Source organism: Lycorma delicatula, chromosome 1 (genome assembly GCF_047948215.1).
Source record: "Lycorma delicatula isolate Av1 chromosome 1, ASM4794821v1, whole genome shotgun sequence".
Lineage (NCBI taxonomy): Eukaryota > Metazoa > Arthropoda > Insecta > Hemiptera > Fulgoridae > Lycorma > Lycorma delicatula.
The window spans coordinates 394118192-394144744 of record NC_134455.1 but is presented as its reverse complement, the minus strand read 5'-3'; the positions used below and the strand labels follow the sequence as shown (position 1 = coordinate 394144744).

General features: G+C 34.4%; 1 protein-coding gene across 1 annotated transcript; it reads left to right on the top strand.

The window, feature by feature from the left end:
• The first annotated feature begins 1581 nt into the window (after positions 1–1581).
• On the top strand, positions 1582–26553 carry LOC142317370 (putative cytochrome P450 303a1). The gene is given in 8 exon segments (XM_075353871.1): positions 1582–1666; positions 2010–2273; positions 3377–3798; positions 5882–5990; positions 6508–6688; positions 17933–18050; positions 23772–23907; positions 26354–26553. Coding segments are annotated over 8 exon segments (1497 nt in total). The 3' UTR covers positions 26536–26553.

The following is a 26553-nucleotide window of genomic DNA, read 5'->3' as shown; positions in this document are numbered from 1 at the left end:
AAATTGCTATAGGATTATGAATTTAATCGACTAAATTTCTCAAACTGGAAATTAAAATTTTCATATTTACCCATCATTACATTAAAAGAATAGATTATAGATTCATCAGCTGTTATGTATAAGTTGTAACCTCAATAGCATGATGAACTCCATCTCTCATTCAAAGAAAAAAAATGTAAATAACGCTGCATTGAAGATCTTTTCAGTTAAAATTTAAACACGCAAAATGTATGTATTTAAATGTGGTAAAACAAAAAACGTGTTAAATTTGAATTATTTCTATCTTTAAGTATAGTAATGTTAGGTGAAGTATTTGTATATATGATAATTTTACTTTCCCGTCTAGACAGCGCTATAGCTCTAGATTGGAAAGTATTGCATAATCGATCCGATTTTGACATATGCGGTTCTCACCGCATATGTGACACCTAAGGAACCCAAAAAACCGGATAGAAATTTCCGGATATTAATGTTCGTATATACGCGCGCGCGCGTGTGCGTGTGTTCGGTGTTAGCCTCTAAATCATTTTATATATCCAGAACCACTGGACCTATTTTGACCAAACTTGGTCTGATTACTTCTGCATACGGGGCAATTATGCCATTAAATTTTCAACTTAAAAGGTCAAGGGGATGAGGCTGTAAAGCGAGGTCACCCTCAGTATCATGAGATTTCACCTAGTTAATGGCATATTTTTCTTAGGCGCGTTAGTTAAAAATTAAAAAATAACAATATCTGTAAAAACGTTTTTTGTAAAATCGCATCTCCACCTAAAAAAATGCTTTAAATTACAGGTATATTATGACGTCACAGGTGAGCTATAGAATTAAATAAATGAATAATATTTAAAGTGTAAAAAAGTAACTCGGAACGACGGGGTCTCGAACTTGATCTTGCGGTCGACTAGGTATCCGGTGCGTTAAGCCTTGCGACTACACCGGTCTGGCAACCGTGTAAGCGAAATTTATTCTATGTAACTTGTGAAATTACATTAGTATAGTTAGTGCCGACAGTCGCCGCTAGTATCGTCACAACCACACAAATTAAACACGCGCTTTAATTAGAATTATTGAATTAAATAAATTAAAAAATATTACATTTAAATAAGATGATAAATATTTTTAATTAAGTTGTACGAGTAAGTTTTGCATCAAAAACAACCCACAACTGTTGGACTTAAAAAAGTTATAAAATTCTATAAAAAGGTTCTACAACGGTGCTTTACGTATGTAAGTATATTACCGTGTAGTCTGTTTTACAAATATGTGAAATACACATTATACATTCAGAATTTTTTTATAAAACTGTATCATTCTGTGCCATAAAGAAATTCAGAAAAATGGGACAATACGGATTTTAGGAAAAATTACATAGTGGATTACTGGAGGACGCTCGGCTAAAAAACAGAATTACACCAGAATATAAAATAAACTGGCCTGATTATATAATATAAGTTCTACATTAGGTTCATTCATATATATATATATATATATATATATACTCGTATATTTAACCAATTTTATACAACAAAAAATGTTATAAAAATCCAGATTCAGCATTATTAATTAATTTGTTACAGGATGTGGTTAGCAGTGGTTTTGTTTTTGATAATTCTTGGAATACTTGTTTATTTAGATACAAAGAAACCGCCAAATTTTCCACCAGGTTTGTTTAGAAAAATTAAATTTTTTTTCTTAGTAAATTTAATTTTGAAATTATCCTAAAATAATTTAGTTTGTTTGCTCAGTAATTGTCTCGGCTTCAAATATGAAAATTAAACAAATTACAATTAAACGAAGAAATAATTTAACAAATAGTTTATTGGTTTTTATTTTTTTTTGTTTTACATAAAATTTTTGCGTAATTGTGCTCATTAGTATAACTTATATAACATTTATAAAAATCTAAAAATGAAACCAAATAAAAGACTTATTTATACGCGTATGTAATTTCCTTAATTTATTATATATATTTTTTAACTGAATTATTTTGTTTATCTGTGTTTAAGGTCCATCATGGTTACCGATAATCGGAAGCGCTTTAACTTTAAATAAAATGCGTAAACATCTTAAAAATAATGGAGGTTTCCTTAGTCATGCGACAACAACGTTAGCAAAAAAATACGGGCCTCTTGATGGAATGCGTCTAGGTAGAGATCGACAAGTTATCGCGTGCGGCTATCAAGCGGTAAAAGAAATGTTAACCGATAAAGATATCGATGGCCGTCCTCAAGGTCCTTCCTGGGAAGTAAGAACATGGGGAAGTCGAAGAGGTTGTTCATCATTTATTTACAGTAAATTAGTTATTAAGAACTGAAATGTAACTTCTATAACGCTAGAACATTTTACTGTTATTAACAGGGTGACCGAAGGGCTTGTTCTGAAAAAAAAAATTGAAATCATTCCATTCGAAGAAGAATAACGATCTGAATGTAAATAAGAAATAAAAGTTATGCGGTGAAAACTTTATCGTTTTGTTTAGTCGGTTTAGTTTAAAAAATAATAAATATTAAATTTCATGTTTATTTTTTTGAAAACTTACCTACCGCTTTTTAAATTCAAATCGTAAAAAAAAATTTGGAAAAAGTTTTATTTTGTTTGCAAAAATATCAAAAAAAAAGAAATAACGGTTTTTTTTCAAATTAGGCATCCAATATTACAAAGTACAAAATTGTTTAATACAATCTTAATTAAAAGTCTGCTTTGTTACTAACCAGAACTCAGAATTTGTGTACATAAAACTATATTAAACAGAAAGAAAGAGCGATACAATTTTATTTTAATATTAAATTATATATTTTTTATTACAGTTTTATGCAAGTCACACAGAACAAAAAAGTATAGTAGATAAGATTTTGAGTAAGCATTTCTTTGTTAAGAAGAAAAAGTAATAAACTGCAGATCTTATAACTTGGAGGTTCTACAATACTAGAATACTTAACAGAGTTGTAATGCCTAAGAAAATAAAACTTTCATACAAGATAAAATTTTTATCTTTACTTTATTAAATAAAAATAATTTATTCAAAATTTTAATTTTTCAGTTTCAGAAAATTTTTCAAGACCGATTTGAATAATAAATGCCAACGGTCAAAACAATATTTAAAAACCTAGTTCCCTAACAGCATCAAAGTTAAACAAAATCGGGTGCATTTCCACCCGGCTGGAAAAGAGCACTTTTAGCATTTTAACCATCAATACCTTACAAAAAAATTAATTCTTGAGATTCCTTGGATTCTTTAGTTCAGTTAAGGAGAAGTGCAGTTTAGGCGTTTAATAATTGTAGCTTCTTCAGAGAATATAATATTTCATTTGTTCGATTTTTTATAATTTTATTCTGCAATTTGTACGTACAATAATAAATAAAATTTTTACAGGACTTTTATTAACCGATGAAGATTTACGGGTCGAACAAAGACGATTTGTTCTTAGACATTTAAGAGAATTTGGTTATGGACATAGAACCGTGTCCGGTATTGTTGAAGAAGAAGTGATAGAGGTGGTCACATTATTTAAAAAAAAAGTTGAAAAAGGAAATGGTAAAATAGTTATGGAAATGGATGAAGCGTTTGGAATATTTGTAATCAATACGTTATGGAAAATGTTTGCCGGTCTTCGATACGATCCGGAAGATAAAAAAATGAAAAACTTACAATGTCTTTTAGATGACTTATTTAAAAGTATTACCATGGTTGGTGCCCTTTTTAGCCAATTTCCAGTAGTTATGACTATCGCACCGGAAATCTCAGGTTATAAAAAATTTGTCAGCATTCATCAGAGCATATGGGTGTTCTTAAACGTAAGTAAATATTTTTTTTATAAATATGTTATGTAATTAATTAATAGTTGAAATTATATTTACCTCTAGCCACGAATAATGTTTAAATTGTTATCAGAGCACGGTGCAATATGTTCATTTTTATCTGTCTGATATATAAATAATGAATGAAGTATACATTAAATGTAAATACATACTTCTGAGGGAGGAAGGAAACTAGCATCTATCATATTTGTATTAGTCCTGGTTCGAGACTTTTTTTTTGCGTTGTCTAGCTTTGTATTATAATCGATTGAAAAATTTAATCGATCATATCAGTGGATCGTTGACCAAATAACTGAATTTACATATTGAATTACCACAATACTATATTTTATACAAACATTTTGTGATGTATTGGAAAATATCTAACGGTTTGACTAAACTGTTGTTTCATTTTGGTACAAACTATTTTTTCCTACCCGATAGTAATAATGCATAGCAAACATGTTAACTCAACAAGCAGAGCTATTATCTCACGCTAATGAACATTAAGTTAACGAAAATAAAATTGAATAAACTGTTTGCTGTTTGCTGAGAACAGGTTATTTGCTCAGCAAATTGCTATTTTATCAATATTAAATACCCTGTAAGTCTAAGATTGAACAGTTTCAAAAACCATACAAATTTTGTATATGAAAATAACGTAATATTAAAGTGCAAAATAAAAAGGTCTTAAAACTGTTAATCTTGTGATAAAATAATAAATGGTATTTCCCAGAGACAACCAATGCCTTAAGAAAATTATTAAAATGAAACTGTTGTTTTTAAACGCAAAATACATGCAGTTTAACAATGTAATGGAAGAAAGAGTCATGAACATTAACAGATTAATAATTCAAGCTGTTTTTTTCCCAAAAGTTTGTGTGAACAGTTTTTTTTGTTCAAGGAACAGTTTGTTTTCGTTTAGCAGAAACAGTAGAACTGCTCACCTCTACAAACATTAATCAAAAGGTTTTTGTCATAAAGTCTGCAAGACACTATTAAAAAAATTACATTTTGTTTCAATTTTAACTGTTTTTAATGTGATAAACTAAAAAAAGTATCAACACCCGATAAATAATTAACTATTTAGGATACCCACTCTGCTTGAAGATTACGTAGAATACATTTTACCTGAAGATCAAAAAGAATTTATTATCGTATAATACAGACTTTACACAAATATTTGTAACAACACATTCACTGATTGATTCACTCTTTTTAAAAAAATAGGTAAAAATTTTAAAATAAATAATGAATATAAACAAATCACAGCCACACCAATATGCATTAAAAAGATTCAGAAAATTTTTTTTAAATTCTGAAACCATCTATCAGTTATGGAGCACTTTCTAACATATACAGTACAGTCCACTGAATTATATAAACTGCAATCCACTGGCTGCATAAAGTTTGACATTAAGCAAAATAATAATGAATATTATGACTAAGCGACCTTCAAAGTAAACAGACAGTTTGATTCAGTGTCATTATAAACCTTTAAATTTCAAACCCCAAAATTCTAATTAATCAAACAATTTTTTTTGTTCCAGTAATTTTTATATTTTGTGTGGCAAAAAATGATTAATTCATTATCTAATGGCATGAATAACAGTACAATAAAAGCAACTGTATGCTTTTTATAAGAATCTCTGCATGCTATAAATAGAAATACAGCATCCTTGTTTAAATAAACTACAGTTTTTCACATTATTCAACATGAAAAAAGGGATGACTTTTAACATACTCAGCACGTAGCATTATAATTTCAATGATAACTGCAGTTAATGTAAAACACAGTATTAGTTTATTGAGGTCTCTAGAGCGATTGAGATCATTAAAAAATATGTAGTAAATATTATGGTGAGTGTATAACATTCATACTAGTATTTTTTAGCAATAATATCTGTGAACAGCCAGTAAATAACACTAAGCATTTCAATATCAGTCCAATTAGATGCATAGTTTTAAAACAAATAAATGTTAGTTGTTTACATTATACATTATTAAATATTATTACAAAAAAATTTATATATATCAAAAAAATGTATTAAAACACTTATTTATTTATTTTCATTTACAGAATGAATTACAAAATCATAAAAAGTCATTTAATAAAAATGAGCCAAAAGATCTAACGGATGTGTATCTTCAAATTCTTAATTCACCAGAAAGAAAACCAAGTTTCACAGGTATAAAATAACTTGTTACTTAACTGTATAATAAAAATTTTCGTTTAATATATACTAGGGGAGGAACAATAAAATATCATATTCTCTATTTAATTATTCCAAACATCAATTAGTTTATTTGCATAGTTTTATAATTTTTTCCAAGGTATTATTTCTAGGAATCAGGTAATATTAATAAAAAAAAAGAATAAATACTCAAAAATTTGAGTATTATCAAAATGGCTGAAAGATGCAGATGATCTTCTTTATATTACAAAAAGAAAAAAAAAACTTTAAATTTTAAATCTTTTTTAAAAATATAACTTATCTGACAATAGTAATCATTATTACAAAAACGTTCATGAGTAAGAACAAAAATAAGTAGTAAGGTGAATTGTCACTGAAACAATATTTCTAGTGCTATGTCGTTATTATAACTTATTCATATGTTTATGAACATTTATAGTAAATAAACAATATTAAAATTCTTGTAATAACCCTAGATAATTAAGCAAATTTTTTTCATTCTTTGTTCTAGAACCACAACTGCTTGCTATCTGCATGGATCTTTTTATGGCAGGATCAGAAACAACTAACAAGACATTAGGTTTTGGATTTTTACACTTAATGTTAAATCCACATATTCAAGAAAAAGCACATGAAGAAATCGATCGAGTGGTTGGAAGAGACAGACTTCCATTACTAAGTGACAGACCAAAGTAATTCAATTATATTTATAATTTTTTTATAAAACATTTCTTTCCAACGTTTTACAAATAATCTTATTTAAATTTAAAAAAAAATCATTAGAATACATCATCAGTTTTTAAAATATAAAAATTCTGATGATTAAACTACAAACTTAGTAGCTTATTAGAAAAAAAGTATCATATTAATTAGAGCTGTAAATAACAAGACAACATACTGCAGCAATAACTTCTATGGTTAATGAAATTTATGAGAAGGGTTCTTGAAAAGCTAAGTATAGTCATTCTATTGCTCTTCTTTTCCTTGTAGAGCTCAATGTATTATAATCTATACATCTCGAGTCTAACCGTTAACAAAAAATATAAAACAGTACTGGATAGGGAATTAGTACTGACAGAAATTTTTTAAAAAAATTTCTCATTTTTCCATGAACTACAAAATTTGATTCTTAGTGGATCATCATTTATTTTAACAGGTACACCAACAATTTCATCTGAATTTGGTTATGTCACTGCTGATCAACAGCAATTTGATCATCTGTAAACTGCTTATGTAAATTTCTACGCGTTCTTAAAGTTTCTGAGGATTTTTAACATGACAAGGAATGTGGATTTTCAGCTATAATACGTAGTAAACATTAAAATGTATCACTTTTTAAAGAATTTAAATTACTTTTTATATACACTATTAGCTAGAGTTAGATCAATTACGTGTAATCAACCAAAAGAAGAAAATAAATAAAAGAGGTCAGAAATATATCTACACACAGGCTTGAATTGTAAAGCAATGTGCCTCCCTAATCTCAGAGATGAGAACTGGCCTCCTATTTGCACTATTAATCATATTATACAGTATATATATATATATTTACCCTGAGGTGTCCTGAAGAGCCTAGCTTTAGATACATCCCAAATTATGAGACATTAGTTTTACATTCAAAAACAAAAATTTCAGTACATTGGAAAGGGACTTAAAATCAATAAGTAAAAAGTAATTTTATACCTCCAACTAAAATTGTTTGTTTTTGCATTATAAAGGCTAACCTTACTAATATTATAAATGTGAATGCGAGTTTGTTTGTTTGTTACGCTATCACGCAGAAACTACTCGACCGATCATTATGAAACTTCGCACACATATTCTCAAAGGTCAAAGCGAAGGACATAGGACACTTTTTAGTAAAAAAAAGAAAAAAACAATATTTTTTCGGGAGGGTAAAAAAATTTATATCGGTAGATATGATCGTCCGACAAAAAATTTAACCAAATTCAACGCCATCTGGCGTTCCAGTAAGTAAATGAAATAAAGTGCCGATCCAATACTGTAATACCGACGGTCAATTCATTATTCAATTGAGTATAGTGCTTCTGCTGTTTCGAATCCTTTTATATTTGTTGTTATTATTCTGTCACTTCTAAGCAATACTAAAACTTTTGCAGTTTTTGAGGTTAGGTGCCTGTTTATTGTTTTACTTCTAACGCTATTTTCAGTTTTTAATCTGTTTTTTTTTCTTAAAATGCCTCGGAAGCGCAAATCTAACCTGTCCAGGGATTCATCATGGGCCCGGGCGGCAAAGTTGCTCGAACTCAAGAATCTTACGCTCACGCAGAACTAAGACGACAACAACAAGCGAGGCGACAATGTGCTTTGGGGGCTGGTGAAACAACTTCTCAGAGACAAGAAAGGTTAGACGAGCAAGCTGAACGCCAAGCTACCTTAAGAGCAGCTGAAACTCCAATTCAAACAAAAATTCGTTTAGAAAGACAAGCTGTACAACAGGCAGCTATAAGAGCGAGAGAAACTCCAGAACAATCGCAGGCGAGAAGAATCGTTCATGCAGAAATGCAAATCGCGCGCCGTCGAAATTTCATGCGTAACAATCGGTCTGTATTTAATAATTCTGGATTTCAATATGATCCTTCACTTGAATACCATAAGAATTCTTTAATTGGTATTGGCTCAACGAATAGAAAATGTCAGCATTGCGTTGCTTTGAAATGGAAAGATGAAACTGCTGGAATGTGCTGTTCCAGTGGTAAAGTTTCACTTCCTTTACTTGCTGAACCAGAGGAGACTTTGAAAACTATTAATTTACGTGTTACAGATGAGAAGAAGCAATTTTTAAGTAAAATCAGAAAGTATAACTCTTGCTTCCAAATACAAATCCGAATGGCAGATTGCTGTACGAAAGGGCGAGAGCCCGCCGCTTGGTCGTCGTAGGCCCTGAGGTGCCCACGTTCGTGCATCGCTCAGGGAGATCTAGGCCTGACGTGCTGGATATCGCAGTCATGAAGGGGGGTACCCTCCCATTCATGATTGAAACGATAGAAGACCTCAGCTCGGACCATTCCCCTGTCCTGTTGGAACTAGGTCAGGCAGGGGTGGCCGAGATCCCCCGCCTATACCCCGAAGGTCAGTCAACTGGAAAAGGTTCTACGAGACCCTCCAGCGGGAGTACAGGCCGGTAAATCCTGAGCTCCTGAACACCCCGGAGGAAATCGACGACACTGTCGGGCGCGTCACGTCGTCAATGACCGAGGCCCTGGCAGGCAGCTCATCGGCCAAAACTCGAGCAGTTGTTCGAAACGACCTCCCTCCTCATATCTCCGAAGCCATAACGGAGAAACGACGACTGAGGAGGAGATATCGAATCACCCTGTCCCCCGCTGATAAGCGGGCCTTTTATAATCAAACGGACAGGGTAAAACAACTGCTGACAAGCCATCGAGAGGATTCGTGGAACGAATACCTCGCCTCGGTCTCTGACGACATCTCCTCGGTGTTCAGGTTGAACAGGAGACTGCGAGAAGGGAAGAAGCCTCGCCATCCGGTTGTGGGGCAGCGAGGTTTTCTTGCATACTCGGAGGCGGAGAGGGCCGAGGTATTCGCCGATACCTTGGAGGAGCAGTTCACTCCAAACCCCCCTCCATCCTCGAACGACGAGCACACAACCGAGGTGGAATCCTTTCTTGTAGATTATTTCTCACAGGTGGAGGACGCCCCTCTAGAGATTGACCAAGTCACTGAAGCGGAAGTTTCCGCAGCCATTAAGGCCACAAGCCCCGACAAGGCCCCGGGTGTCGACGGGATCAGCGCCCGTGCATTCCGGAACATACCGGCCTCCGTGATTACAGCAATTTCGGTGATATTCACGTCCATTTTGTACGTTGGATATTTCCCGAATTGTTGGAAAACGGCCAAAGTCGTATGTTTACCCAAACCGGGGAAAAGTTTACTTTTCCCACGGAATTATAGGCCAATCTCCCTGTTACCGGTATTGTCTAAGTTGTTTGAGAGGATTTTTCTCGAAAAACTGAGGCGATACATGGAGGGAGAAGTGCGGCCCGAGCAATTTGGGTTCAGGGAGGGTCACTCAACCACCCTCCAACTGGTAAAAATAATAGACGACCTTGTCGGAGGCCTGAACAGGAAACGGGTGACTGCAGCCGTTTTTCTGGATGTGGCCAAGGCCTTTGACAAAGTTTGGCATAGCGGGCTGCTTTATAAGCTAGCGCGATCGGCGATCCCCTACCGCTATGTCAGACTGATGCGGTCATATCTGCTAGACCGACATTTTGTCGTGCGCGTAGGGGAAACGATTTCCTCTACCAGAGAAATAGCCGCTGGGGTTCCCCAAGGAGCAGTACTTTCCCCGTTCTTGTACACTTTGTACGTGAACGATATGCCGCTGTCGGAAGGGGGTGGAGAATCAGGGTCAACGGTGAAAAATCGGTGGCCGTGATGTTCACATGCAAGACACGAAAACCGACCAGAGAGCTGGAAATCTCAGGGGAGAAAATCCCTTTTGAGAAAACAGTTAAGTACCTGGGGGTGGTGTTGGACAGGCGGCTTACCTTCGGCGAACATGTAAATTATGCGACCCGGAGGGCTAAGGCCGCCAGAGCCTCGCTATACCCGGTGCTGAACAGTGCCAGCCCGTACCCACTGGCAACTAAGCTCCTCATTTTTCGGCTGTACGTACTGCCGATTCTAACATATGCTTACCCGGCATGGGGGGCAGTGTTGAGCTCCTCGCTTCAAAAGAAGATCGAGGCCGTCCAAAACATCGCGTTGCGGACGATCTTTGGAGCTCCGTGGTTCGTCAGGAACGCCACTCTCCGATCTGATGCGAGATTTCAATCCGTGTCCGAGGTGGGGGTGGCGCAGGCGCGTAGACTGTTCGGGAGAGCGGCTGTGTCCGAACACAGTCATCTTCGGGACATCTGCCGAGAGGACCCAACTCCGACAGTTGTAAGGAAGCGGCCTCACGCCGTACTGGACGAACCACCGTGATGGTGCGGTGCGGTAGCCGAAAATCGACAAACCAGGCTTAGGGGCCTCCATATCGCATGAGCCATAAACGGAATAGTGCGTCAGACGCGTTTCCGGGGTCGCGAGTGAAAAGTTTTCGCGAGTTATATAGTTTGAAGACGTCAAACACGGTAAGTCGCGCATAAAACAAAAACGCGGTCTAAATTTAAAAAAAAACTTACAGTAAGACAAAATATCCCAGCAATTGCGACTCCTCCGGAAAAGGGGACGCATTGCTCCCTCCTTATAGCTAGTGCCCCGTTGTGGCGTATTCCTGCTAGCCTATTAAAGAGTTAGCACCGAAAGGACTTCAGTGGACGGTCTGAAGGGGAATTACGTCGGGAGGACAGGCTTTATAAGCCTAGCCTTTCGCGGTCGGCCCATGAAATGGGTTCGATAACGCTGGTTTAACAACGGATTGGAATGCAATTAAATCCGTCTTAAATTCACTAAAATAATAATAGACAAAACTTGAAAAATTAGATCCGAGATTAAAAAAAATAACCCTTTTAAAAACAAGCCCGATTAGAATGATCTAGCAGCAAGGGACTCTGTCCAGGTTCTTCGATAAAGTAGGGAGTAATAGACTCCTGCCAACTTTGCATTCCATTCCATTGCTTCCAAATGACATCCTTTGGAGTAGATAAAGTGATAAGAATGCCCGGATTTTCACCAAGTACAGATATATCATCAAATTGGATCACTTTTTCCAAAAGTAATCCGGGCGATGAAAACGTCTATGCGTTATCATCGCCCGGATTTTTTTTGTTGAAAAAAAAAATAAAAGAAATTAAAAACTAATCTAACGGATAGATAGTAAAACTTAAAACTAATATCACCGGTAAAAACGAAAATAAAAACAAAAGTAAATATAATTTAACAAGGTCCGAGATGGGTGCAAAATGCCCATTCTCGGATAACAAAAAGACTAAAAGAAAAAAAAGAAAAAGAAAAAAGCTGAAAAACACTAACGTAAAACTTAAAACTAGGTTATAAAACTAATACAAATACAAATTAATAATAAAAAATTAAAACTAAGTTAAAAGCAAAAATTAACTAAGTGAAATAAAACTTAAAACTATTATATTTACAGACTTACAACTAATATCACTAAAATTTTACAACTAATATCACAGACGAAGTTTTTAAAATATTAAAAAAAAACTATATAAAATTTGACAAATTCAGATAGGGAGTGTAAAAGGCTCCCTACTCGGATAACAAAATCAGAACACAGAACCACAAAAATTAAATTTTTATATTAGATTTTTTGTATTAACCCAGCACTACGCAAAAACAGAAACATCTGATTCAAAATTTTATTATCGTTACACAAGACACCACGGATGTTTCTGGGAAGTTTAAATTTACGATGCAACGTCGTATAACATATGCAATCCACGAGTATATGGCGCACAGTCATGCGGCAGTTGCATCGTGCGCGTAGGGGTGCGTGTCCTCTTGTCATCAGGCACTCGTGTGTCCTATCCGCAATCGACAGAGGACTACTTCCTCACGCCGAGATTTTCTACATGAGGAGTCCTATGGCAACACAGAATCCTTAATCTGCCGGAGTTTATTATCTACGATAGCCGTCCAGTCACCTTGCCACTTTGATCTTAGAGATTGTTTTATATAATTAGTAAAATCAGAATTAGCAACTCGGATGGTGAAAGGAGGTTGATTGCATGCGTCTTTGGCAGCGGAATCTGCATGTTCATTACCTGGAATCCCTACGTGGCTAGGGACCCGGCAAAAACTTAATTCTGTGTTGCGATTATTCAACTCGGCGATTGCGTTATAAATTTCAATGACGATAGGATGTTTGGAATAAAAGTTTTTTAAGGCTTGGAGAGCGCTACACGAGTCACTGCAAATAAGAATTTTTCTATATTTAGGGTTAATGATGTTTAGAGCCTTATTTATAGCGTATAGTTCAGCGGTAAACACACTCGTAATACCGGGTAGACCAAACATATAAGTTCTCTCATTAACAACAAATGCACACCCAACTGTATCGTTTTGTTTCGATCCATCAGTGTATACCACCGCGTCTGGGTTCATCTTGGAGAGAACACACTGAAAAATTTGCTGGAAAACAATAGGTAGTGTTGATTGTATATTGTATGTGGTAAGGTCAAAAGTAAAATTTATAAGGTTTTTCCCCACGGAGGATATGCGCAAGGATACGTTAGAAAGAATGACGGTGTGTCAACATTTATATGCTGCAGCAGACGTCGGGTACGGACACCTACAGGTGCAGTGCAACGTGGATGGTCCTCATACTTTCCTAAATTAGGATTTCTAAAGACTGTCAAAAGCCGGGTGATTTGGCTGTTCTTTGAGACGAGCAAAATAATATAATAAAAGCCGGTCTCGTCTATCCCAAAGTGATAGTTCACCACAGTCTACAAGTAAGCTTGCGACAGGACTTGACCTAAACGCGCCTGTGGCAAGCCGAAGGAAAGCATGATGTACACCATCCAGCATTTTAAGCACGGTTTGACGAGCTGAAGAGTAGGCGACACAACCGTAATCTCTCCGTTCAGAAAAACTTGCGGAATAGAAGGGTTTCGTAACCGAGAAAAGACTACACATTTTGTTTTATCGGATGAAAATGTGAAACCAGTAATGCTGGACCAAGCTTCAAGGTGAGATATAGTGTTCTGTAGTAGTCTCTCTGCCGTGGGTGTTGAACGGCTCTCAATGTAAATAGCAAAATCGTCAACAAATAGAGAATATGAGACAGGAGCCTGTACACAATTGGTAATACTGCTTATGGCTACAGAAAATAAGGTGGCACTTATACTACCTTGAGGCACTCCATTCTCCAAGATGACACTACCGGAGAGCGAATCGTCTACACGAACACGAAACGTTCGGTGATTTAAGAATTCTCGGATAAAGGCAAGCATATTGTCCTTGATTCCCCATTCTTTGAGGGTGTTAAGAATACCACGTCGCCAGGCCGTGTCGTACGCCTTTTTTATATCGGAGAAGATTGTGACGAAGTGCTGGCGGTTTAGGAAAGCGTTTTGAATGGCCGTTTCCATTGACACTAAATGGTCAATGGAAGATCGTCCTTGTCGGAAACCACACTGTTCTGGAGATAGAAAGCCATGTCTCTCCAAGTACCATGTAAGCCTGCAGTTTACCATTCTCTCCATTATTTTACACAAAACGCTTTTTAAAGAGATAGGGCGGTAGCCTGAGGGGTTGGTTTTGTCTTTACCAGGTTTTAGTACCGATATAATAAATGCTTCTGACCAGCCGGGTGGGAAGGCTTGTTCTAAACCGTTGTAAATATTCAAAAGATGTTGTAGTGCGGAATTAGGAAGGTGTGAAAGCATGGCAAGGCGAATGTTGTCCGGTCCAGGGGAAGTGTCAAGTGAGTTTTTAAGTGCGTGTAACAATTCCTTAAACACGAATGGGGTGTTTAATTCACCAACGTTTAACGATAATACTTCTATCTGTATCTTGTACCTTTGAAAATAGTTATATGATAGTGAGAGACACCGAGCGGAAAGATTTTGCTAAAGTATTTGCCACAGCCGAAGATGATGAAAGGACTTCTCCTTCATCAATAAGACCGAAAATAGATTGTTTCGGTGATCCGAAAATTGCACGGATTTATCTCCACACAGTAGACGTGGGAGCAGTGCGTGAGATAGTGCTCACATATTTCGTCCATGAACTCTTAGCGTTCAAGATTACTCGACGGCATACCGCTCTAGCTCTGCGATATAAATTTAGATGTTCAGCTGTAGGGCTAGGATTAAATTTGCGTAGTGCCTGCCGTCGATTCCGAATAGCATATTTGCAATCATCGTTCCACCATGAAACGAAAGGACGTCTAGGATTACCCGATGTTTGTGGGGTTATATATCTGTTGGCATTCTCAAGTATCATGGACGTAAAAGAGGAACATTAGTCAAGGATGTTCGCAACATCGTCATACTGTGATTGGAAGGCTTTATGTTATCCATTCCAATCCGCCTTTTCAACAATCCATCTCCGTGGCCTTTTTTTAACCTCGCGGTCTACACCGAAACCATTAATAATTGGTCTGTAATCACTGCCGTGAAAATCATCACAAACAGATCGATTAAGACGAGGGAGTAAACGGTGAGCATATGGAGAGATCGGTGTTAGATACAGTACCAGATGATAAGGACATGAATGTGTGTGATCCATTATTCAGTAGGCAAAGGTCAAAATCTTGTCTCAATCTGTTTATCATATTTCCTCGAGTGGAGCAGAAGGTTGAGCCCCAGGAAATATGATGGGCATTGAAGTCTCCTACTATTAACGATGGAGATGGTATTTGTGTGAGAAGATTTGAGACATCTAAAGCACTGAACTCAGTGTTCGGTGAGAGATACAGATTGCAGATATGCAATTTGAAGGGAATAGAGACCTTTACTGCAATAGCAGGAATGACAGTGGTTAGTTGAATTCTTGTAGCTGACACCCCATTCTTCATGAAAATTGCTACTCCACCACTCTCCCTACTGTCAATTAGACAGTCGTATCTCTCACAGAAGTATCCTCTGAGTGTTATTGGGTCATGTTGTAGAAGATCTTCAATGCGGAACGGAAGACCTCTAACATTCCACTGAATAATGTTCATAAGGGTAAAAAAAATAAATAAATAATAAAAAAATAAAATAAATAAATTTAGGAAACTATATAAAAATTAGTTGTACGTGATTCGGTTTTTATTTTTTGTATTTTTTATTTTAAAGAACTCCGATACCCTGGGGTCGGGTGGTTCCTTAACTATATCCTCCAGTATGTGAGGTGATGGTGGAGATTTATTTGAATGGGATGCCGCAGTTGACATCCCAGAGGGGATGGTTGTGTGGGTTCCCTTTACGGGGAGCTTATTAGGTGGTGGCTTACTGCCAGCCGTGATAGTCCCTACCCGTACCGGTAAGACTTTGGAAACAGGGACTTTCGTATGGATCGCACTGTTGGATTCACTAACTGCAACGAGAGACTTTTTATTCATCTTTGTCAGCTCTGAAATAGTGGCTGTAAGTGAAGCTACTTGATCAGAAAGCATCTGAACAAGTTTTCTAAGTTCACTGTGCAGGATCCGCACTGCTGATTACTAATATTTGTAGGAGTTTGTTTCGATGCAGCGGTGACAAAAGATACATCTGGTTTAACCAGGTTCCGTGAATTATTTATCTTTTTATATTCTCTGCGTGCAGCCGGGAAAGATAGCTTCTGCTAAGTACAGATTTTGGGAATTGCCTTTTCTTCTTTAAAGGTTTGGCAATCTCGGGAGCGGGCTGTATGTGAACCACTGCAGTTCGCACATTTTTTACCTTCTTCGCAGTTAGTGTCATTGTGACCTTCTTTAACAGATCGAGCACAGATCTCCGTTTTCGAGCAAAATGTTGTAATGCGACCATATCCTTGGCATCTGAAACATCGCCGTGGGTCGGGTATGAATGGTCGTACCCGAACCGAGAGGTAACCCGCTTTAATCTTCTGTGGTGGAACAGGGAGGTTGAATGTCAGTATAAGAGACGGTGTCGGTTCTTCTGTTCCGCTCTGCCGTTTCATTATACGCTTCACTTCAACATCTTGGGGGCGAAGCTCATCAGCTACTTCAGTGATATCTATATCTAAAAGGTCTCGACAAAAAATTACTCCCCGGCTCGTATTTAACGTTTTGTGGCATTCTGCACTGATATTTACACCATCCATATTACGGAGACGTAAGACAGATCGACTCTGTTCATCGTTGAATGTTTCGATCAAAATCGATCCGTCACGTAATTTCTTGATATTCTTCGGGGAACCACTTGTACCTGTTATAGTTTTGTTTATTAAGAAAGGTGAAACCTTTTGGAGGGAGCCACCTTCCTGACTATTTTGGAGAACAACGAATCTAATATTTTTAGAATTCAAGTCTAATGATTTGCGGTTCTCTTCAGTAGGACTTTTATCCTCGTCAGACAAAGCTAACCGAGGACTCTTCACAAGACTACATTTGGTAGTTTTTTCAGATGGACCACCAACCATCATTGTATTTATTACTGGAACTGAAATTGTGGTCCCACGAGTACCGGCGAAAAATGGACGATAAAAAATATAAAATAGCTTACAGAACACACAACCATATAAAAGAAACATTTAAAAACGCATAATGATGATAATGATCCTAATATTTGTGTGGTATCTATAAAATAACATGCAATGATTGTAACAAAATTTATATCGGAAGAACTAGTAGATCTTTTAAGGTAAGGTTTGCAGAACATTATAGATATTGTAAAATCAAGTTAAGGTTCTCCAATCTTGTAAACCATTTAATAATCAATAAACGTTCAATCACCGATTCAGATACAAATTTAGTTACAGTCGAAATTGTAAAAGGTGTGATAATAATAATAGAAAAATAAATATTTTGGAAAAATATTATATATACATGTATAGACGAAAGTTTAATTTGATTAATGTACAAAGAGAATTTGATAATGACTTTTTTATCAAAACCGCCTTAGATAGAAGCGCATTTATATAATTCAAATAACTTCAATACAGTACAGTATGTGTGGCTAGCCACAGAACAAAAAATTTAAATTTTTTAATTTTATATTGTTTAATATTTACGACTATATATTTTTATATATTATAATTTTAATGGCTTGAATTTAATATGTGATTTGGAAGAAAAATTTTAACTGATGATGAGGGTAACCCCTGAAAGCACTATTAAAAAAAAAAATAAGCATAAGGTAAGACGCATTATCGAATTCTGTACTCTTGGTGGTAAACGGTTTTTATACTTTTGTCTTTGAGATATTAGTACAGAGGGGAATTTGGACAAATACAATAACAAAAAAATTGTTTTTGCCAACTTAATTTCTTGCACTATATACTTATATATCAAGCTACAAAAATATTAAATGTACATGTTTTGATTACAGTATGCCGTATTTAGAAGCCATTGTACTGGAGTTACTGCGGTTGTTCATGGGAAGAGCAATGGCAATTCCACATAGGGCACTTAGAGATACAACTCTAATGGGTTATAATATACCAAAAGTAATTAATACAAATATTATGTTTTAAATTTATTTTTACTAAATTAAAATTTAGTAAATTTAAAAATCAATACCAAATCAAAACCAATTTAAAAATCATAATAGAAGAATATACACTTGGAAAAAGCCAGGCGATACTGCAAGGTATCAGATAGATTATATCATGGTTAAGCAAAGATTTAGAAATCAACTTGTTGACTGCAAAACTTACCCTGGAGCAGACATTGATAGCGACCATAATTTGGTGATAATGAAATGTAGATTGGGGTTTAAAAACCTGAAGAAAAGGTGTTAGATGAATCGGTGGAATTTAGAGAAGCTTGAGGAAGAGGAGGTAAAGAAGATTTTTGAGGAGGACATCGCAAGAGGTCTGAGTAAAAAAGATAAGGTAGAAAATGTAGAAGAAGAATGGGAGAATGTTAAAAAGGAAATTCTTAAATCAGCAGAAGCAAACTTATGCGGAATAAAGAGAACCGGTAGAAAACCTTGGGTTTCAGACGATATATTGCAGCTGATGGATGAACGTAGAAAATATAAGAATGCTAGCGATGAAGAAAGTAAAAGGAACTATCGGAAATTAAGAAATGCTATAAACAGGAAGTGCAAACTGTTGAAAGAAGAGTGGATTAAAGAAAAGAAGTGGAAAGAGAAATGAAGTGGTTCAGAAGTGGAAAGAGAAATGAACATTGGTAAAATAGACGGAGCATACAGGAAAGTTAAGGAAAATTTTGGGGTACATAAATTAAAATCTAATAATGTGTTAAACAAAGATGGTACACCAATATATAATACGAAAGGTAAAGTCGATAGATGGGTGGAATATATTGAAGAGTTATACGGAGGAAATGAATTAGAAAATGGTGTTATAGAGGAAGAAGAGGAAGTTGAGGAGGATGAAATGGGAGAAACAATACTGAGATCTGAATTTAAGAGAGCATTAAAAGATTTAAATGGCAGAAAGGCTCCTGGAATAGACGGAATACCTGTAGAATTACTGCGCAGTGCAGGTGAGGAAGCGATTGATAGATTATACAAACTGGTGTGTAATATTTATGAAAATGGGGAATTTCCATCAGACTTCAAAAAAAGTGTTATAGTTATGATACCAAAGAAAGCAGGGGCAGATAAATGTGAAGAATACAGAACAATTAGTTTAACTAGTCATGCATCAAAAATCTTAACTAGAATTTTATACAGAAGAATTGAGAGGAGAGTGGAAGAAGTGTTAGGAGAAGACCGATTTGGTTTCAGGAAAAGTATAGGGACAAGGGAAGCAATTTTAGGCCTCAGATTAATAGTAGAAGGAAGATTAAAGAAAAACAAACCGACATACTTGGCGTTTATAGACCTAGAAAAGGCTTTCGGTAACGTAGACTGGAATAAAATTTTCAGCATTTTAAAAAAATTAGGGTTCAAATACAGAGATAGAAGAACAATTGCTAACATGTACAGGAACCAAACAGCAACAATAACAATTGAAGAACATAAGAAAGAAGCCCTAATAAGAAAGGGAGTCCGACAAGGATGTTCCCTATCGCCGTTACTTTTTAATCTTTACATGGAACTAGCAGTTAATGATGTTAAAGAACAATTTAGATTCGGAGTAACAGTACAAGGTAAAAAGATAAAGATGCTACGATTTGCTGATGATATAGTAATTCTAGCCGAGAGTAAAAAGGATTTAGAAGAAACAATGAACGGCATAGATGAAGTCCTACGCAAAAACTATCGCGTGAAAATAAACAAGAACAAAACAAAAGTAATGAAATGTAGTAGAAATAACAAAGATGGACCGCTGAATGTGAAAATAGGAGGAGAAAAGATTACGGAGGTAGAAGAATTTTGTTATTTGGGAAGTAAAATTACTAAAGATGGACGAAGCAGGAGCGATATAAAATGCCGAATAGCACAAGCTAAACGAGCCTTCAGTAAGAAATATAATTTGTTTACATCAAAAATTAATTTAAATGTCAGGAAAAGATTTTTGAAAGTGTATGTTTGGAGTGTCGCTTTATATGGAAGTGAAACTTGGACGATCGGAGTATCTGAGAAGAAAAGATTAGAAGCTTTTGAAATGTGGTGCTATAGGAGAATGTTAAAAATCAGATGGGTGGATAAAGTGACAAATGAAGAGGTATTGCGGCAAATAGATGAAGAAAGTAGCGTTTGGAAAAATATAGTTAAAAGAAGAGACAGACTTATAGGCCACATACTAAGGCATCCTGGAATAGTCGCTTTAATATTGGAAGGACAGGTAGAAGGGAAAAATTGTGTAGGCAGGCCACGTTTGGAGTATGTAAAACAAATTGTTGGGGATGTAGGATGTAGAGGGTATACTGAAATGAAACGACTAGCACTAGATAGGGAATCTTGGAGAGCTGCATCAAACAAGTCAAATGACTGAAGACAAAAAAAAAAAAAAAAATTAAAATTAAAACACAGTTAATGGCTATTTACGGAAAAAGTTATAAAACTTTACCTAACGCTGAGCTAGTTTTCATCTTTGATCATTTTAACTTTTCCAAAAAAAATCTTTGCATAAAGCGAAAGCTTGCTCAAACTCAGGTAACATTTTTGTAACTTTTATCTTAAATATTAGTGTACTATAGTAAATTTAAAAACTTCTTTATGAAAATAAATAGATTAAATTTTCAAAACTTATCATTAAAGAGATGTCTGTCAGTCCTTAGGCACTTTCAAACTAAAATTAAAAAATATTCATGATTTTGTATTATTTTACTTTGATTAATGTTTTAACAGTAATATATAATGTATATATATATATATATATATATATATATATATATACAAAGAATTAAAACTTTATTTCTGATCACAAACTGAATAATGAAATTTTGTTTTCAAAAATGTAAAATATGAATTATAACTGTAATGCTAGTTATGCTGCAGTTTGGAAAAGTTTGCGCTAACAAATACGTTTATGAAAACATCAAATTTTATTACCATCAGCCAATGATCAGATGCAAAAATATATATGATTTTTATTTACCTATTTTTCACATGTTATTACTACTGAATCACTGCAATAATAATAAATTAGAAATAAGACTATTTTTTAATATAATCTAAAAAAAGGAAAGATTTTTATACGGTTTAAGGATAACAAAATTGCTATTTCATCTTTTAATACTTAGAAAACAAGTACATCATTACAAAATAAGCTTGTTTTGCATATCTGAAGGCAAAAAATAAAATGCAGTAAAGTTTTTTGAAAATTTTCTTTTAATTTTAGGTTTTAATGAAGGAGGTATTAGATTTAAAGAAAACTTTACTTAAGCAAATTTGTTAAGTTTAACATATATATATATATCTAAAGAAAATTCATATATTTCAGAAATATATTCAGAAATTTCATATATTATATAAAGAAAAAGAGGATTTTGTTTGTTCGGGATAAACAAAAAAACTACCTGATCAATCACAACCAAATTTTTACCCGTGTTTCGTGGTATAACTGAGAAGATTTTTAAATATATTTCATCTTTGAAAAAAAATATACATATGTAATAGTGATTTGGTGCTTGAAGCACTAACTTTAATGAATTGTGAACCGAGTGTCTATCAATGTGCGAGCGGGGTTTGAACTGAATGATTATGAATATCTAAAAAGCAACTTCTAAATTTTTTAAAATTCCCAAGTTTCAAGGATTAAAATGGATTTTTGCATTTTTTTAATTTCTTGGTAACAAATGAAGAAATCAACCTGATTTTTAGTGAGCGTAATCTTCATATCAATAAATCAATTTCTAGATTTTTGATAATTGACCTTGAAAGGGGATGAAGAAAGATTAAAAAAAAAATTGTACAATGCTTGTAAATTTTCCCAATCCCTATTATAGTAAATTAAATATTTAGTAGATTTTGGCAAGCAGATACTCTTCAGATAAATATTTAAAAACTATTTTGGGGTTTTTTTAACTCCAATTTTTTTAAGGAGTGGAAAGGTATACGGCACTGTGGCTCAACTGACACTACCACTGCCACCATTACTGTGTGTGTGACTGGCTCCATCTGCCTCCAGTTACTTGATTAAAAAACATAAAACAAAGCGAGTGACTGCTACGGAAAATGCAAGTAACCAAATAGCACGGGCAAAGCTGTGATGGGGAGCTAGTATATATTTAGGTCCAATATATAGTCAATCCAGAAAGCCGCATGGAATATCTGGAGACTTCTGGAATATTCATACGTAAATAACGTTAAATTATGTTTTATCTGTTGAAAGTAATTCCTTGATTTCACCTTTTCTTCAAAATAATGTTGAAATTACTTTTAATATTCTTTATGCTTTAATAGAGAAAAGTAATTTAATCATAATTGAAATTTCTGATCGGTTTAGTTACAAATCTTGAATTAGATATTGTTTTCAATCGGTAAGAATCTAATTCTTAGCTGATCAAATAAAAAGAGATCGGTATTTATTTTTACCGATCTGTAGTTTATTATGCATCACTTAATGCATTTCTTAATGACTGAATTATTTATTTATTATTTTCTATTATGTCACTTCAAGTAAAACTCTTAAAACACAACAACCATAATGTTACTGTTGGTCTCTGTACTCTTCTAGTTTAATTTTTCTCAATGGTAGTTCTAGTGTGAATAACTGATTTATAAATTATCAAAAGATTACAGAGGCTATTTGGAAAGTAACTTCTGAATCGTTATTAAAAAAACATAATCTATTACATCCTATAACTACTTTTCTAAATAATTGCTATCCAAATTAAGGCACTTGTCATATCTATAAAGAAATTTTTGAATATCCTTGTAATAAAACTCTGCCACCAAATATCGATTAACATATATCCAAATGATCAAAAATAGTAAAATAAAATTGCATTATTAAAAAAAAAAATTACAATTAAACAACCGATGATAAAAAACAAACTTTTACTTTTTATAATTATTTATTTAAATAATATTTAGAATATCTATTATACATAGTTACTTAAACTGATCTACTGTTGTTTGTAAGAAATTAAGTAATCACACCAAGATAAGCAAGTCTTTACCTTACTTTAATATGAGTATATTCATTCATTTTTGAATGCAAATTATGTTAATGTCACCGATGAAAATTAAACACTGAGGTTACAAAGGGGCCGATTCACATTTTCTTGGCAGCAAACAATTAGGAAAAAGTAATTAATTTCTCTTTTTTTCTTTATTTTTTACGAATGAAATGTAAATAAAAACTGCCGATTTGAATTTCTAGATCAAAAAAATTTGTCAGTTGAATTTTAATATCATCAATTCCTGTCTTCATTCTCATTCCTATCTCATCCTTTTTTTAAAGTTGAGATCATTCAGATGATAAAAAATACATCTGGAGTTTGAAATATTTATACGTATACTGGTAGATTTTACAGACAAGTATCAGTATAGACCATAGCAAATCAGCGACCGTATAATGTAGGCTAACATATGAGTGTTTTCAGGATTAGGGGTAAAACTTATTCCTACTTTTGTCTGAAAATATTATTCATATTAAATAATAATTAACAAAGTCATATAAATGCAGTTAAGTTTCAAAAGTTCTTAAAAAGATAATTATCTGACTTTTTTAACATAAGAATTTAGCAATAGGATATATGTATGTAATAAATTACAATAAAACAAAAGTAGAACTACAGACATGACTTATTGAGGTTACAAGTCGCATTCAAAAAAAGTAATTGTTTTTTTAAATTCTTGTTAGGATACAATGGTTGTTGCAAATATTTCATCAATTCTGTTTGATCAAGAGTTTTGGGGTGATCCATCATAATTTCGTCCAGAAAGATTCATTAAGGATGAACTTAATGTTCCAGACAGATTTCTTCCGTTTGGATTTGGTAAGAAATGTTTAATTTTTAATAAATAGCAAAGTGATAATTAAATAAATACTATTAAATTTACTTATTTCATAATTTAAAATCAGTTTAATTTTGGCTCCGTTGAGGGATGTAAGTAAAAACTTAAGTGCGTTTCCAGAAGGTCTTTCTGGAATTACGTAAAAAGGTGAATCACAAAGTTCTCCCAGGACTTTCATAACCTATTCTACTTGTGAAAATAATGGATAAAGTTCATATATCCTAAAATTCTTTGTTTGTAAGTTATTGCTGGTGAAAGATTTCGCTCAGATTTCAACTACCTCGGTGAAATGAGGTCATACTGAAATTTTTAGGATGTTAATTAGGGAGCAGAATTAGTGACTGATTTCTTACAGTTTTTGAACTGAAAAATATGCAGTAGTTTTTTAAATCAGGGGTGAAAACCCTGTCTTTTTGTTTAAGTACAATAACTTAAATGGGTAATAAACAGATAAAACTTATGAACAAAACTTGTAGGGAATTTAACTTTGAACAAAATGGTGTAAGATAAGTTGAATAAAACAAAGAAAATTTACAAAAATTCAAATTTTATTTAGAAACAGTGCATTAGACAAAAGTGCATTATACAGGGTCCGGCATATAAACCTGACGATTTTTGAGGGATAATAATTAAACTGTGTTTCGTACTATTAAAACGTTTAACATAACAAATTAAGATCAATTTTTGCAATTTATAGTGAATTACTAAGATTGATTTTTTTATTTTAATATTATGTCTTCCAAATGTTTTCCATTACTCCTTACACACTCACTTAACCTCATTCTAAAATTTGACATTGCTCGCTCAATCATCACTTGTGGAAACACTTCAATTTCTCGTTGAATGGCCTCCTTGAGTTCTGCGATTGACTGTGGTCGACTACTCAAGACTTTATGTTTGAGATACCCCCATAGAGAAAAATCACAAACAGCCAGATCAGGTGAACGCTCTGGCCAAGGAATGTCGCCAAATCGGGAAATCAAACGTCCAGGAAAGGTTTCTCGCAGAACATCCATTGCGATTGTCGCCGTACGGGCGGTGGCACCATTCTGTTGAAACCAAATTTCACGTCCTTGAAAGTCATTCGGTTTCGATCGCAGAAATGCATTCAACATGTTTACGTATCGATGAGATGTTACTGTTACTCTGCGATCTAACTCCTCAAAAAAACATGAGCCGATTATGTCGAACTTTGAAACCGCACACCGCACTGTAACATATCGACTGTGACGTGGTTTTTTACGAATTTGCCGTGAATTATGCGAAGCCCAATAACGGTAATTTTGTTTATTCACAAATCCTGACAGATGAAAATGCGCCTCGTCACTTAAAAGAATAACGGCATTCTGGTGGACATTTTCGAGGATGACCTCGCAAGCTGCTTTGCGAGACGCCCGATCATTTGCATTAAGTTGCTGCGCTAATATCATCTATATGTATGAAATTTCAGGTCAACATGAAGAATTCGTCGTAAGCGTCGATCAGAAATGGCTAGCGCAGCAGCATCTCGCTGCTGAACCTCGTGGAGACCGCGTAACAGCTAACCTTACAGCGTTAATGTTTTCAGGCGTTCTCACAGCCAGTTTTCGTCCTGTCGGTTTCATTTTTAAAGCAGACGATGTGTTCCTAAAATTCTTCACCTACAATATCGTATTCCTACTAGGAACAGACGCGTGTCGATTTAAATTTAAATGTCTGCGAAATAAACTCTGTGTTACAATAACCGAGTCGTTATTTTTATAATAGGCTTCGATCACAAACGCTTGTTGTTCACCCGACCACGTCATACTGGCTACTGAAATATCACGAATAGAACTGTCGATGTACAACACTCCCGCCTTCTCATTGACAGTGGTGCCAACATAACAATTACTACAAAATCGTCAGATTTATGTGCCGGACCCTGTCCAAAAATTAGCCAACCATGTTCAACAGGATTTTGCCACGGTTCTGTACTGCTTTTGTTGCTCTTTTTAGATCTTCAAGGCTGTCCAGTGTGGACAATTAATTCTTCACATGAATGTATATTTTATGCAATATTTTTCAACCATCCCCAGACGCAAAAATCTAAAGGTATAAATTAAATATGTATATATATTTATTTGTGTTTAGGAAAATCACATTTCACAATGCAAAATGTGATTTTCTTGTTACACATGTATTTTTTTATGCTTTTTTTTAAAATTTATGTTATGTTTTTTCATGACAAAATTGTAATCAGAATTGACATTTATGCCTTCACTCATTCAAAAACATCAACTAACAATTTTTTCCATGATTAACTTACATTTATTTATCAGCTGTACTTTCACGTGAACACAGTAAGCTTTTTATTGTATAAGTTTGATTTATATAAAAAATTTGTCATAGGGATTATTTTTTAAGCAATAGCTAACATCATGTAATATACTTGGTTTTTTTTTACAGGTAAACACCGATGTACGGGTGAAACATTAGCAAAATCAAATGTCTTTCTATTCACGGCAACACTTCTACAAAATTTTGAATTCAGAGTTCCACCTGGAGAAAAACCACCATCAACGATAGGTATTGATGGAGTAACACCATCACCGGGTTCATTTCATTCATATGTAACTTTAAGATGTTGATTTAATTTATATTTTTAT